Source organism: Mercenaria mercenaria, chromosome 14, assembly GCF_021730395.1.
Source record: "Mercenaria mercenaria strain notata chromosome 14, MADL_Memer_1, whole genome shotgun sequence".
Classification (NCBI taxonomy): domain Eukaryota; kingdom Metazoa; phylum Mollusca; class Bivalvia; order Venerida; family Veneridae; genus Mercenaria; species Mercenaria mercenaria.
The window spans coordinates 3,154,333-3,171,127 of NC_069374.1; the positions used below are offsets into that span (position 1 = coordinate 3,154,333).

Genomic DNA, 16,795 nt, shown 5'->3' on the forward strand with positions numbered 1-16,795 from the left:
TGGGTTGCATACACACAATAGAATTTGAATAGCCGTGACGGCGTTGAGAAATAATATATTAACCAAGTTATCGGTTAGATAAAAAATAAAACGAGTGCACAGCGGCAAAGTTTATTTGTAAATGCACTCATTTAACCTTTGACCCAATAATACTGTAATGACAAACCTAGAAGGCGACAACACCTTTTAAATTTCATGTTTGATCCTAAAGACCACTTTTATACTAATAATCCGAGCATTAACAAGAAATTAATGTCACCAGCAGTCACAATTTCCTCAGATATTGACACACTACGAGTATAAAGTCTGAGTATACGTAAGTACATGTTGTCAGTAACCTTGGCATTATGGTATACGAACAACTTGAAGCTATTATGATACCCTATATACTCCTAATTGTTATGTTTCGTCAATACGGGCATTGTCAAGCGCACAAGCGTTGAAAAATGAAATGTTATTTAGTGTGTGCACATATTTTGAAATAACACTGTACGTTTTGCATGCATAAATATGCAAAATCTGCAGTTTAGGTCAAGTAACAATGGTTCGTAGACGTCTGTCTTGATACAGCATCATTCGACAACTCTTTGTAGATGTACTAGTTTTTGTTACCAATCAACAGGATCTTATCATTGTCCTTGTAAACTATTTAGAGGATCAACATATATCTGTGATATAAAAACGTTTCCCTGTTCTATAGATAATACGTCGCCGAAACTATCTGGTCACCTCGGCTTTTATGCTTACAATAGATAGTGTATATTGAAATACTCGATTTTTGTTTAGTAAACACATACCTTGTAATTGTCACGCCGTGCCGATGTTTTGAATTGTTCTAGTTTACACAGAGTCTTTTACATGGTAAGTGAATAATTAAAATACTTTTTAACAGTCAACAATGCTGCAAAAACTTAAATGTGTTCTCCTGATTGTTCTACTTTTGATTTATATACGTATTTATGTGAACGGTGACCCTGATGAAAATATGTCTTTTATAGGACAGTCTTTTTGAAAAGAAACAAAGTTAACAGAATCAACCATTACAAACTCATGCTGTCACTAACATAGAATGATTAAGTAATATGATGTAAAGCCTAAATACTTACCGGTTGCCATTGAAAGTATCCCTTTTTTTAACCCTTATCCTGCAGGACACGATTGATTCTGCCTTTGCGACCAGTGTAGATGATGATCAATCTGTACATCCGTGAAGTCTGATCATAATCTGCACTGATCGCCATACAGTCAGTATATTTTTAGTAAACAGCCCATTTTCACAGTAAAGGGTTTTGTCCAAACTGAAAGATTGAAAAGTTCATTATAGAAATTTAGCAGGGTGATGGTTAAAAAAAACATATTTTCACAGGAAGATGAAGTTGGTTGTAATGGTATGCTGTATAAGCTATGTGTTGGCAACACCGCTGAAAATAAACAGTGTTTGGGCAGGTGGATGCGAAGGCCAGTTCATTGTGCAGGCAAATCAAAATGTTCACGGATGGAGAGCTACTCTCCACTTTAATAGACCGATATCAGTTTTAAAAGTAGGTATACATCTCGTTAATATTAGGTTAACAATTTGTGTAACTATCTGATAGCACTTCTTTCTTTAGTTTGACACCAATTTAGTTTTTTATATTACGAATCTTTCGTTCAAGGCTCAGCTCGTTTTATTTTCAGAAGTACCGTTGACCTTTTATGTAACATACGAAGTTTTATTTTTAGCCGACGCTTGCTAGGGTCGTGTCCCACAACAGTACAGTATGGACAGTTGAAGGCTGGGCAACGATCGCCGAACATGTAACCCTCCATGTGGTATTTGTATGTTTTTATAGTGGAAACCAGGCACCTAGTGGAACATACCGTATTGAAGGATCAAGTATTTTTCATTAATTCACATCATTTGTCGCTGTCTAACATAATTAAGGGTTTCTAGTAGGAGAAAATGTAAAGTATGGAAGTTACAGAATATAATAGCTTCTATGAGATAACAACTCTGTGAGATGTATTTTATATCGCATTAATAAAGGTCGGATCCATTTGATTCCATAATGTCGCCATCTTTCATACACTCCTTCCTGGGGAAAATTAGACCTAGTGATATTTTATAGATATTAATTTTTCGTGTTCGGGATACAGTCAGTTCGATCACGTGACTACCAGAGCAAATAATTGTATTGTCTGCAAAGGTCGATCATTCACAACAACAGGCTACTGAAAATGTCTGTAGATACTTTACTTGATATCAATGCAAATGATAAACAATGTAATTGATTTATACACGTATACATAATTGTAATGTGACAAGAACATGGCGTACACAATAATGTAATGCATGTCATAATTATTATTACATTGAAACAGATACTGATATGCAAGTGCTATCCACAGCATTACCTGTAGATAAAAACAGTATTTTTCAAGGTAAAACATAGTACAGAACTATTTCATACTTAATATATTGAACTCTGCTCTTCAGCATGAGTCATACAGCAAAAAAAACCAATGCATTTATGTTAAAAAAGATAATATAACTGTAGTTAAAAATTTTTTTATTCACGTTATTCATTAATATAAATTGATACTGAGCCCACAGGGACAACAACATAACATTATTTTGAAAACTGACAGGTAACATGTTACTGGGACATGTGCTAATATCACTTCAGCAAGTTAAATGGTATTTGTGTAATTTTGAAGCAAATTGTCACATTTCGGGGGTGTTTTAACAGGAGAGAAAATGTGTGTTAACAGAGAGATTCTCGCGCTCACGTGCTGTTATAACACCTTTTTATATATGCGAGTTCCGTGGCAAAGCGTAAACGTCATTCGGCCCCAAAACGGATAATTCAAAACGAAATGACGTCAACGTAAAAAACAGCTCAGACATTCCCGCGCATTTCATGGAAATTTAAAGACGTTGAGGTAGGATGTATTCATTTATTAGTATTTTTCCGCGTTTTATGCTAGAATAGCGTTAGCGCATGTTCATTTCGTGTTATAACATCTGCAGAATCCCTCAGGATACGTTGGTACCCTCGCCCTACGGGCTCGGGCACCAACCAATCCCTCGGGATTCTGCAGACGTTATAACACGAAAAAACATGCGTTATCCCTACAATATAAACCACCATTCTGAAACATATGCTTTGGCTATTTTTAGTCTCAGCAACTAAGTATAACTACAGCGAAGCCCTCGGTCTTTCCATTTTGTTCTATGAGGCTCAGCGGTCTGGCAAACTTCCAGCAAATAATCGCATTCCATGGCGGGGGGACTCGGCGCTCAATGACAGTGATAATGGACACGACCTGACGGGAGGCTGGTATGACGGTAAGTAAGACTAAGTTCCGTCATGTTACTGCAGCTTCAGAACAAGCGATTCCTCAGTACATGTCTGTATTATTGTTAAGGTTAACAACATACAGTGTTGTGATCTTAGTAAAATCAGTGATGTCTAAACAAGCTAATATTGTAATGAAATGTTAATTTTATTGTATGCTCACACTATATTACGGTTATATCGTATGAATATTTTCAGAACAGCGTAGAGGAGGGATAATGCAGCACCGCATCAGCTTTCGCTCGTGTTTATAATAACTTGCATGCACCCAACACTTTACTTTGCAGCTGGAGACCATGTTAAATTCAATATGCCAATGGCCTTTTCCACGTGGGTTTTGGGATGGGGCATGTTGAAGTTCAAGGTTGGCTATGAGGCCGCTGGTCAACTGGACATGGCATGTGATATGTTAAAATGGCCTCTGGAATATTTCCTGAAATGCTGGGTTCCCAATGAAAACACTTTATATGTACAAGTAAGTAGAAAATGATGAACAGATATCTGCATGAGTGGTAACAATCCCCATAACTCTGATTTGTATTTTGACCAAATTATGCCCCTTTCATACTTAAGTTCTTTGACAATCTTCGTTTTCTGGACATAACTTTGATACTATGTAAGAAGATTATGACTTGAAACTCAAAATATATTTTTACCATCATCATCCGCATGTGTGGTAACAATCCTAATAACTCTAGTTTGTGTTCTTGACAGAATTATGCCCCTTGTTGTATCTTCCTTTTAAAGATGAGGTCTCTTATTGAGACATATAATTATTCATTTTACTGTCAACACGCCGAATAGTGGAGCGCGCTGTCTTACGGGCAGCTCTTGTTTAAAATTTCAATTTCTGTTACTCAAGCCCCTGGTAGTTAGCGAATATCTAGATGTGTACACAAATTTACGAAGAAGCCAGGTACGAGAAAACTCATATTAATCACACACCTGTTTATAACAGAAATATATATTATACCAGATTTATGTAAATTCCATGTATGGACATTTCATTAAATTTTTATATCATACTTCATCTCTGAACAATGCTCTATTTATCTGTTACATTTTACACAATATATACAATTTCCATGTTGTCAGGTTGGAGACCTCGAAAAAGATCATAGGTATTGGGGGCGGGCTGAAAACATGAATATGTCACGCCCAGTGTACAAGGTAACGCCTTCTTGCGCGGGTAGTGATGTAGGCGGGGCAACCGTGTCAAGTTTAGCTGCTGGATATCTTGTCTTCAAGGACGTTTGCCCAGGTATTTACTGCAACGTTTTCTAGATATTTGTTTCATTTTTGACAGAATAGCAGATATTTACATAATTCAGTTATTCTGGACTATGTTGCCGTAATATTCAAATTGAGAAAAAAGTTCCATGTTTGTGAATCCTCTTTATGAATAGCACAAACAATCAACTAGAAATTGTTACATACCCGTACATAACAGTACATTTTCTTAGTATATATATAAATGTATACATAGTACCTTTTTGTTATATAAATTACCTTTTTCTTACACACAGTATCTTTTCCAACAGTTTCAATTAAATTTGTATTATGCTGTAATACAAATGTATAAACGTTATAATAATTGCACTGATATCATAGATATACCTTTTGCCTGTACATTTATAAATGAATATTTGGACTTTATAGTATATGTTAAACTACAGGGAAAGTCGATTGTTTTATGTAACAGTATTAACACAACAAGGACTATTGACAGTATATGTAAAACAAGAATATCTATTGACAGTTTATGAAAAACAGCAAGGATAATTGACTGTAAATGTTAAACATCAATGTATATTGTCAGTATTATGTAAAACGACAGGGACTATTGACAATATATGTGCAACAACAAGGATTATTGACAGTATATGTGAAACCGCATGGACTACTGGTCAACAGTATATTTGAAACAACAATTGCTATTTACAGTATATATTAAAACATCAGTAGGTATAGGCAGTATATGTAAAAGGTCAATGTCAATTAACAGTATTACGTAAAGAAACAAGGGCTATTGACAGTATATGTAATTGAATATAGACTATCGACAGTGTGTGTAAACAATTTAGACTGTGAACAGTACTTAATGCCGAAAGGTACCATAACCTTCTTTAAATACCAGCATTTGGTACCTTTTGGCATTAACTCTACAGTATGTAAATCAGCATAGACTCCTGGTAATATATGTAACCTAACAAGCAGTATTGAAGGTGAATGTAAAACAACAAGACTTTTGACAGTTTAATAACACAATAAGGACATTTGATAGTACATTTTGTAAATATAAAAACAACATGGACTATTGACAGTATTTGTAAAAACATCAAGAACTATTGACAGTACATGTGAAAGAACAAGGACTATTGATACTAAATATATAACAACTCAAACTATTGACAATATAACAGTTGTAACGAAACAAGCATTATAGAAGGTCAATATAAAACAACAAGGACTATTGACTGTTTATGTAACGCATCAAGGACTTTTGACTGTGTATTGACTGTGTATGAAAACAACAAGGCAAATTGACAGTTTGTACAAGGCCTATTGATAGTAAATAGAAAACAACATGGATCATTGAAAATATTTTTAAACCAGCAAGGACTATAGATAGTAAATGTAAAACTACATGAACCATTGAAAATATGTGTAAATCAACAAGGACTATTGACACTATCTTACGAAAACGATGACTATTGACAGTATGCTTAAAAGAACATGGACCACTGATAGCATATATAATGGACAGTATATTAACACAACAAGAACTGTTGACAGTATGTGTAAAATAAACTGAACTATTGACAAGATCATGGACTGTTGACTGTATTATGTTAAATAACGTGAACTATTAACTGTATATGTAACACAATACAGACTTTGGACAGTATGTAGACACCGTGTGTATACTAGCAAGGACTGTTCGATTGGACTTATTACGTAAAATACGTAGAATATTGACATTTGTTCGCAAAACAACATTGAATATTGACAATTTTATTTAAAACGAATGGAATATTGATAGTTTTATATATTAAAAAACATGAAATATTGACAGTTTTATGTAAAACAACATGGAATATTGACAGTTTTATGCAAATTAACATGGAATGTTGATAGTTGTATATAAAACAACACGGCATATTGACAGTTTTATGTAAAACAACATTGAATATTGACAATTTTATATAAAACAACATTGAATATTGATATTTTTATGTAAAAATAACATGTAATATTGATAGTTTAATGTAAAACAACATGGAATATTGACAGTTTTATGTAAAACAAGATTGAATATTGACAGTTTTATGTAACAAATGGAATATTGACAGTATTTTGTAAAACAACATGGAATATTGACAGTGTTATGGGAAACAACATTGAATATTGACAGTTTTATTTAAAACAACATGGAATATTAAAACAACATTGAATATGGACAGTTTTATGTAAACAACATGGAATATTAAAACAACATTGAATATTGACAGTTTTATGTAAACAACATGAAATATTGACGTTTTTATGTAAAACAACATGGAATATTGACAATTTTATATATAAAAAAAACAAGCACAAAATTCCAGTAGGAATAGTCTCGTTTTCAAATGAAGAAATTATACTGTAATGCATGCTCCCTTTTTAATTTCTTTTCTTTCTAGATATACAGTTTGCGAACAGACTACTTTCAGCAGCTAACAGTTTATACACGTTTACGTTCAATAATCGAGGAATCTACACACGCTGTGTAAAGAATTCAGCACAGTCATATCTGTATGTTACACATTTTTTTCATTGTCTGAAGCTACACGATATGATTTAAGTCTGATTTTACATGTTATGACAAAAACAATTTTATAAAGAATTATAGCTCCAGTTATGTATTTTATTATTATAAGATTGACGAAACAGAATGATTAGAGGGAATTTGATAAAGGTTTACTTAAGAAACATTGATGTGAAATTATTTCACAATCGGGCCAGCAGTTCGAGAGGAAAATGCTTTCAAACTTTTCTAAGCAGACATACAGGGAAAACTAGCCCCATTCCACAGACGCCATTCTTTTATACAAAATAGGATGACTTGAAGGAATTTTTAAAGTGTTTCCTTTCGGTTGCCATGCCAACCATAATTTTACATGAACTAGCCAGATTTGAAAGAAACTGAAAGAAGATCATCAAAAGAACATTCCGGTGAAGTTTGGCTGAAATTGGTTTGGTCGTTAATGTGGCAACGTTTTTAAAGTAATTATGGATGAGGACAGACGATAGACATTCAATGATCCTGAAAGCTCAGCTAAAAAGGTAGACTGGCTCCCGTCCCTATGTTTGTTCTACATATATATGTTTATCATAGAGAAAACTCAGCAGTTGTTTCTTCATGCTTTTTATTGCCTGGCTCCGAAATAGATGGTTCACCATCAGAAAAATGGCATTTAGAGGCTAAAGATTTTCTTATTTTGCTTGGAGTATTTATATAAAAAAAATTAACCATGCAGCCAGGGAGCCAGGCTACTAAAAAGGGAGCATGTCTAAAATTTGCAGGAAACCAAAAAAATCAGTATTATCACAAGAGATTCTAAAATGAAAGTTGTCTAACCGACAGTGCTATCAATAGCACAGATGATCATGACAAATACAATACAGTATGATTATTATAATAGTAGCTTGATCTGAGATGCTGTATTCGGCTTGAGTGGATTTTGACAGGTCGAAACACACGAGGCTCGAAAGCCGGATACAAAATCCCGCATCAAGCTACTGTTATAATGACTCTTTTCTTATATACCTCCACCTTCTTGTTTGTTGTTTTGTTATCGACTTAATGTAGTTTTCTTTGAGCTGTTTATAGAACTGTGTCAGGTCATGCATATCAATTGAAGTAATCTGGCAACATACAATACAAAAGGTACATTACGGATTTTCTTCCTGCCTGTTCGTATTTGCTTGTGAAATACAAGCCGTATTTTTGACAGAATTTATATAGGTAGATCTATATAATATAAAGAGTATGACTAAGCCTGACACATGAAACAGTGTACCAATCCGTCTATTATATTGGATATAATGTCACCGTTCCTGGACTCAGGTTTAGGTTTTTGAGCCCAACCTTGGCGGATTCAAGGGATGAGGGGCGTACCTTTCACAAACAGACTGAACCAAGTCTTCTATTATTTTGCTTTATTGTATTCTATGCATCGCATGCTTTAAAATGATCTTATAGATTTGATTATGAGGAAACCATCATGGAATATTAGACTTGAGTTTTGGCTGCACACTCAAATAATAAAGCGTAACCTTGACTGAGGGATCAGTAAGCAACGTATGCAATGCGTTTGAAGATTCGTATTTGCAGTGCCCTTTTATAGTTAATAGTTTGTCCTTGGTATCTGTAGATTTTTTAAGTATTTAAATGTCATATCTATAATAATAAAGTATTTAATTGAAGCGTCAGATTGTAGAAGATAGAATCTCGTATATGTTTTAATATAATTTATGATAATCAGACATCGTTAACGTTGTAACGGAAAATATTTCCGAAGCATAGAATACTAACAAGTAAGTTAATAGCAAACTCGGTTTGATCGAGTCTGTTCGTGAAAGGTCATAAATTGCGCGACACCACTCGTTCCCCTAACATCGTCTTCAGCAGAGCTCTATTATATTCATCTTATTCAAAACAAATTTTGATAAATCAAGTCGTCGTTTATATAATAGCTCAAGTCAAGAGCGAGACGAGGTAGCAGTTGCGTCTGCGTGGATGTACAAAGCAACAGGTGAAGATAAATATCTCAAAAATGCCAAAGATCTTTACCCAGCCGGGCGACCATGGTCATTTGACTGGAATAATGAACAAACTGGAGCAGCGGTATGTACTATTTGAAAAGCATAGACTATCGTGTACACTGAATTCATGCCAGTCTCGTAACCTTATTTTTGTACTCCTATTTTATATGACTTTCAAGGATCGAAGGTAACAATGGCTGAATGAGGAAGTCAGGAATCGAACCAGCATTGTCTGGACGACAATGCATTGCAATAACACTAATTACAGTTTTATCGGGCGGCACTGCACGCATTCAGCAATGCGCAAGTAACGTATATTGTTTTATTACGGTTGAACATACTAATAGCAGCAAAATTAACAGGAAACGGTAAAAAGAGGTTCAGTTGTAATCACTTTCTTCTCAAAGCTGTGTTTTCGAATGTAGACGAAGCCGTCCAGCTGGCTTTCGAAAGGTCGATAGTCCTACACAGGTGTTCACCCGTACCTGTAATTAATCAAGGAGGGATGGTAAATCTACATGAAACCTTAAACAAAACAGATATGAACTTACATAAACGTAAAAATCTAGAGTCGTGCATGTGCTTATAGTAATGTAATCCATTGTAAACTAAATAAGATCATGGGTATATCAGTTACGATGCATCTATCAATAACTATAGGATATATAGACAAAATAACTTCAAAGTTGATAAAACTCTTATTCGGCCACCTGACTCAATATTACTTCAAAATAAAGTTCTATCGTATGATAATCTACTTAAATGTACCATAAGTCGGTAGATATTCGAGGGGTTGTGATTTCAAACGCGCAGGGGTACGGTTACTGGGTCGCTACAACTTTTAAGTTTCAGTTTCACATGAATTTGCTTGCGGTGCTACATACTTCTACAACTTACTATAAATGATCAACACGTCATGTCATAGGGTCCTCCGTGGCCGAGTTGTTAAAGTCGCTAACTTTGAATCACTTGCCCCTTACTGATTTTGGTACGAGTCTAACTCGGGGCGTTGAATTTTTCATATGTGTAAATCATCAAGCTGCCTCACGGAAGGTCGGGGATTCTACTTAGGGGCCCGTCTGAGATGAAATAATACACAAAGGGGCATCTTGGTAGTCTTCCTCCGTCATCAAAGCTGGAAAGCCGCCATATGAGCTGTGATTATGTCAGTGCGTGTGACGTTAAACCAAACAAAAACTAGCAAACATCATATCTTTTTGCCCAGAAAACATTTATTATGTTACTTTTTAAACAGAAACAGATTTTTTTTTCTTACAAGAAAATACGATTGATACGTTTCACTTTGGTTGTAAAGAAAGTTTGAAACATAACACATCTTCGATTATTAATGTGTTGCCTTTCTCGGAAAGTATCCCCGAAGGCCCCTCTACTTGTTATATTTTCTGGTTCTGGGATCAAAGGGTCTATTAAATGTTTCTAACAACATATTTTTGCTTGAAGTATTGCTAGGGTGTGTGAGGGGTGATGCACATTGACCGAGTCTGCTATTACTTTGCTTGGTTGCGCTGTATGCTTTCAAATGATCTTTACACAGAATTTGTTGAACCAATTGCTGTTTGATTAACAAGATGTTAAAACAGACAGACAGACCATTTCGGACTTAAAGACAGAATGTCGAGTGGAATGACTGTCGAACTAACTTGAAGATGAATTTCGTACCATGTGTACTTGCGTTTGTATGTAAAATACATTTGAGCTTGTTTATAATAGGGGTGTTAAAACACTTTGGTACAATTAGAATTTCTGGTTTTTCCCATACAGCTACTTTTATACGAAGCTACTCAAGATCCGATTTACAAAGGGGAAATTGAAACTATGTTACGCTACTATTTACCAGGAGGAGGGGCATTGTACACACCATGTGGGCTTATGTGGCAAATGGAGTGGGGAACTAACAGATATGCCGGTAAGAAAATCTCAATTTTATTTTTGTTGGACGCCTGCTTTCTCTTGGTGATTTAATTACTGCTACATATTTTGTTATATACTGAATAAATAGTTAATAAAATCTGTAAAAAGATCCTCTGGAAGCAAAGAATGCAACCAAGAAGAATAATAGCAGACTCGGTTTGATTGAGTCCGTTCATGAGAGGTAATGGAAAGTGCAACACCCATTACGCCCTCTAGCACCGGCTTAAACGGAACTCTATTACACATGTTGAATGATCCCAAAGGGCCAGAAAATATAACAACACTGAATCCAAGTACGGGGAGACTTTTTACAGCCGCTACACGGCACTTACAGATTGCTGTTGTGATAGTTAATAAAATCTGTATAAAGAACCTCTGGAAGCAAAGAATGCAACCAAGAAGAATAATAACAGACTCGGTTTGATTGAGTCTGTTCATGAGAAATCCTATTTTAGATAATCTTATGTCAGATGCTGTTCTGATAATTTAGAGAATCCCATGTTTTTATTCTGATGTTTTGACTGCTATTAACAATTTCAAATTCTTTCCAAGTTTGGAAAGAGAAAACTGTAATATATGTTATTTTATTTAAGCCTTGAAAACGTGTGCTATGTTAGGTCCTGTTGGATCAGCAGAACATTGAATAGTTAATTTTTTTTTCAGAGTTGAAACAAACTTATGTACGAACATGCAATATACTGCAAAGAGACCTTACTGTGAAATGAAACAGATTTGTTTATTGCTTTCATGTAATAGATATACATTATGATAATTGCATTTTTTGTAGCAAATACAGCGTTTATTGCGCTGATGGCTGCAGAAGAGGGAATATATTCTGACACGTACAAAAGATGGGCTATATCCCAGATCAACTATCTACTTGGTGATAACAAACTGAAGATTAGCTATGAGATTGGTTTTGGTGATGTGTACCCTCTACATCCTCATCATAGAGGGAGGTAATAACTCTCTTTAATACCATCGGATATATTTGCATAAGTTTTCACAACGTGCTATGAAAAAGCAGTTACTTATTCATATTGACTCAAAAACATTTAGTAATCAGTCATAATTGTTAACATAGTATATGCTCTTCTGTTCTAATTTCTTTGGAATAACCCTGGAAACTGGTAAATATAAAAGTCCAAGTAGTTCACCATGTCGGCACTGAGTCTTTATGTACAAAGCATTTAGTACGTAGGTCGTGGTGAAATATTTGTATATTTTTACAGAAATATCTTTGCAATACGTACACGTCTTACCATGTTTGCAAATGTAACCTTATGCTTTTATTTGAAAGATTGGCGGCCAGTTAAGTATAATCCTTAACCGTTAAATGTTATTTACTCTGGAAACGATTAAAAACTGATTTAAATTATTTCAGCTAAATGGTATTTAGTCCTGTTTTCATTTCATAGCAGTATTTGGTACTTAATACATATATAAGTGGATGCGTCGTATGTAATTTCAATACATACTCGGTGTTTTAACATCTTGACTGGATACTCGTACGTAACTTGAATACTTAATATGTAATTTGAATACATAGTATGTAATTGAGATATTTTTAATTGAATGCATCGCATAAAATTGAATAATGAATTAAATATATTGTATGAAATTGAATAATTAATTGAATCGTATGCAATTTAGTGGGTCTGTTATACATCTTTGTTAAATTTAATACATCTAAATTTTCCTAGTGCTTGTCCGACAAACGTGGACTGGTGTCTAGAGGACGCCAGTGGACCAAATCCCAACCTTCTACAAGGAGCTTTGGTAGGCGGACCAGACCAGTGGGATAATTATGCTGACAGAAGAGGTGATGCTCGGGCAAATGAAGTTGCCTGTGACTATAATGCCGGTTTTCAGTCTGCTCTGGCAGGTAGTATAACCCCTCTCCTTTTGCACACTGCTGTATTTTAAGTGTTCCCTCTACATACAGTAATGCTTAGAATGCTTAAAATATTTTTGTTTGTTTTTGTTTGTAGTCAATGACTAAACGTGGGCAATCAAATATGTCTTTATAATTTTTCGCTAGAAAATGTTTTAGTTTACAAATCTAAACCAAACAGACTTTATTAATTCATTCTACAACTCAACTTACTGTCTAATATATCTGAGTTCAGTAACATGATAGTACTGTTAATGTGCGGCATTATATATTTGTAGTGTTTAGCTAGGAAGACAGAATAATGTATTTAGTGACTTTTCTCGAAGGTACCATTCAGCTAAAAAGAAAAAAACTGTCTGTTGCGCTCCATTACACGGCAGATTGTTCGGTTTTACAGTCATCTTGGTAAGAAACGTGGACATGTGTTTGGCATTTTTTTACACTTAATTAAAGTGTAAGTCAGACTTGTACATATAAAATATCTGAGTAAACATCTTAGTTTTAGTACATTAAAAATATATCTAGTTTGAATATTTTTATTTCCTTTCAGGATTATTACACTTTGCCCAGAATGGTAGCCTACCAGCAGCTCCAGACGCAAAATGTTGATGGAAAAAAGCTTGTTTGTAATGTATGGATTGTAACATTTTGATAATAAAAGTTTGTTATATAAAACTTTTATCATTGTTAAACGGAGAAACGTAGCTGAAACAGTGTTGATCTAGGTTTAGTATAAATACAGGTTCTGTATGTTCTTAAATCAAAATGATTTCTGCATATAAACAGACGTTTCAATCAATCGTAAGCTCGAATCTGTTTTAATTAGGAACTTACATCCATCGTTTAACATTTGTTTGAATACTGCATTACAGTGATTACAGCTCAAGACTGGAGGTCTTTTTGTTTTCCCGTCGCAATTTTATCTTTAATAATTTCATGGTCACATAATAAACTCATAAACATCTCTAATTTAAGTAGAAGAAAACATGTAGCATGATGTAGTCATTTTGTGTGTGTGCAAAACAAAAGCGATCACATAGTATACAGATGTTACTATATTATACCAGCAGTAAAAATTACATGAACCTTGTACATATCTTATATATTATACGACATCACATACAAACTTATAAATCTTTCAAAAACAACTTATACGTGCATTAATAATAACAATCTAGTGAGTTGCACTATGGATATATCAAATATTGCAACTACGATACCAATTATAGCAACTCGTGTCTTTTTATGCTGGCTAGACTAATGTATTTTCCGAAATTTGTAAATTTGTTTAAGTTTGTATTAGATACTTTGATATCAAAATTGCGTTTGATGGTTTTCCTTGTTTGACATCATTTGCATTTTGGCGCAAATTTCCTTGAAATAAACAGGTCTAACACAAACAATAAATGGTTTGTGTATTTTAACAACATTTGAAAAGAGCAATTTTGATTGCTTTATATAAGGTTACATTATAAAATATCTGTAAATATATATCTTGATTGTGTATGAATAATATAAGAAGAAAACAGTCAGTTAACACATGTAGAATCTATCGTTTTAATCTGCTGATTGTAGAAGTTAAGGAGTGTCGATGGAAGATTGACAGTATCTGGTCTTTGTCTAGCTAAAATGTTACACAATATTTCTTTTTTTAAAACAAATGCTCTTCATACATATTGCAAATGTTTCCAATGGTGGATATATATCATTGTTCTTAAACTTCAGTACTTTTGTATAAGTGGCGTAGCTTATAAAACACGGTAAAATCCTATGTAACTAAGGGACCGTAAGCATTATGATCTGCCTGACCTAATGAACTTCTGTTGCATCAAAACATGTACACAATACTTATCTATTGTAAATTGTTATAGAAACCAACAAATTTCAAAGGGCAGTAAGTACAAAAGCGTGCCTGTATACACAACGGGTGAGCAGCACTAAAACATGGTGCAGCTACCATCTTGTCTAAAATTTATAATTATGTAAGCATATATTATGAAAGATGATATTTTTTATTGTGCTATTGAATGATACTGTCTAACACTTGAATTTGAGGAGATCATGCATACATATGTGAATGTGTAAACGAATATTGTGATAATGCCAACAGAGTCTTGTACTCCATTCCACAAGTTTTTAAACAACTATATGTTCAGCCTAACAAATTTGTTCTATAAATAATTTACAAATGATAAGTATAGGTCTTTATATAAATAAAAGGAATGTGTGAACATTTGCAGACATTTTTGAAATATTTGCATCAGCCAAATGAGCTTATTGAACATTATTGAAAATAAATTAAAGTTTTATAATGGAATACATATACCTCAAGTCAACAAGGCTGTACAAATGCGTCGTGTAACCCTTTTTTGACCCTATATTAATAGTATATGTGCGACTGAGGTTCAAAAATTCCGCACATTTACAATTACGTCATATAGTAAGTGCGCTTGTTTGTCATTTAGTACATACTGTAAACTGCGAGCAGTTTGCTATAAGGACAAAGTTAACGAATTAAAGGGCCATCATGGCTTTGTTTATATTTCTGCCATATTTTCTTTTATTTTTCATGTATGTATATTTATTTCTTATTTTTGGTAGTTATCTCAGATCTTCGTCCTATACGGGAATATTTGATTAACATAAGATACAATCATCTGTCACAAAAGTCCACAACGATCATGGTGCATGGACTTACTCATTATCATCTTGACTTTTGTAATGACCTTTTTACCGTTATCCCTGCCTATCAGATCAACAGACTTCAGAGAGTGCAAAACAAAGCAGCCAGAATTATTACCAATGCTCGAGATGATCATCCTTAAACAGAAATTCTAGAATCTCTTCATTGGCTGCCTATAAGGGCTGGGATTATGTTAAAAATTCTTGTTCTTGTATTTCGTACTGAAGCTCGAACATAGTTTAGTGTATTGTTAAAGTGTGCTCAAGGAAAAAACAGACTGAGGTCTTCAAATGACATTCAGTTTATTGTCCTTCCAAGAACAAGAACGAGACTCGCTGATAGATGCTTTGCTGTTGTTTGCTGTTTTTTGCTGTTGTTGGACCAAAATGGTGGCACAATCTTCCTAGTGACCTTAAACATATGAAAAAAGAACAATCTTTCAGAAAAGGACTAAAAACTTACCATGGAATGAAATTTGTAAATAACCTATAAATAGAATATTTTGAAACAGTTTTTGCGTTTTACAAATGTATGTGTACTCGTATTTGTATTAAGTTTAATCTTTCATTAAGGATGATAAGAGTAAGTCGAAGTATAAAAAGTAAATAATTTGACTATCTTTCAGCTCATGGATCTGACTTTACAAATTTCAGGCCAGTTTCTTGTCAAACCAACTTATTTTTATTTCAAACATTGTTATGTGTGGCATTGGTCTGCTGATGCGTCAGGTGTGGTGTGCTGTGTGTTGTGTGCTTGCCACCTTTCGCTTTCAGCCTCCACCGCTGGCTAGCCTTCTGGTGAACAAGGAGCCGAGTGCGTAAGTCTTCCCTGCCGGTACACAGCCTCTCTGCAGACAAGTCCTTTTGCAGTGCCTCCCAGTTGGCGCCACACGGTAACTGAGCACCTTGCGACCTCAGGCAGAACTGCAGCGGACTCGGAGGAGGTCTGCCCACAGACATGTGGCATGCCAGGCCCACCGGTGTAGACACACCTTGATTCCTATGAACAGACCCCCAGCTATGGGACAAATAGCTCCTGTGTTCCCAGGATAGGGTTTTAGCTCGGAACTAAGGCTGAGGTAACCCCGAAAGAAACCTAAAGAGTTGAAGACAGAGGTGCTGGGCCATTGGCATTCTCTTA

The 16,795-nt window shown here is 34.6% G+C and overlaps 1 protein-coding gene across 1 annotated transcript; it reads left to right on the plus strand.

Moving 5' to 3' along the window:
- Positions 1-703: 703 nt before the first annotated feature.
- Positions 704-13,665, plus strand: LOC123526167 (endoglucanase E-4-like). Its single transcript, XM_045305206.2, has 13 exons — positions 704-861; positions 1,367-1,541; positions 1,723-1,876; positions 2,362-2,421; positions 3,161-3,328; positions 3,626-3,813; positions 4,434-4,599; positions 7,022-7,133; positions 9,078-9,228; positions 10,929-11,073; positions 11,866-12,037; positions 12,782-12,963; positions 13,523-13,665. Exons 2-13 carry the CDS (start codon positions 1,371-1,373, stop codon positions 13,579-13,581), a joined length of 1,728 nt encoding a protein of 575 aa, XP_045161141.2. The 5' UTR covers positions 704-861; positions 1,367-1,370; the 3' UTR covers positions 13,582-13,665.
- Positions 13,666-16,795: the final 3,130 nt, after the last annotated feature.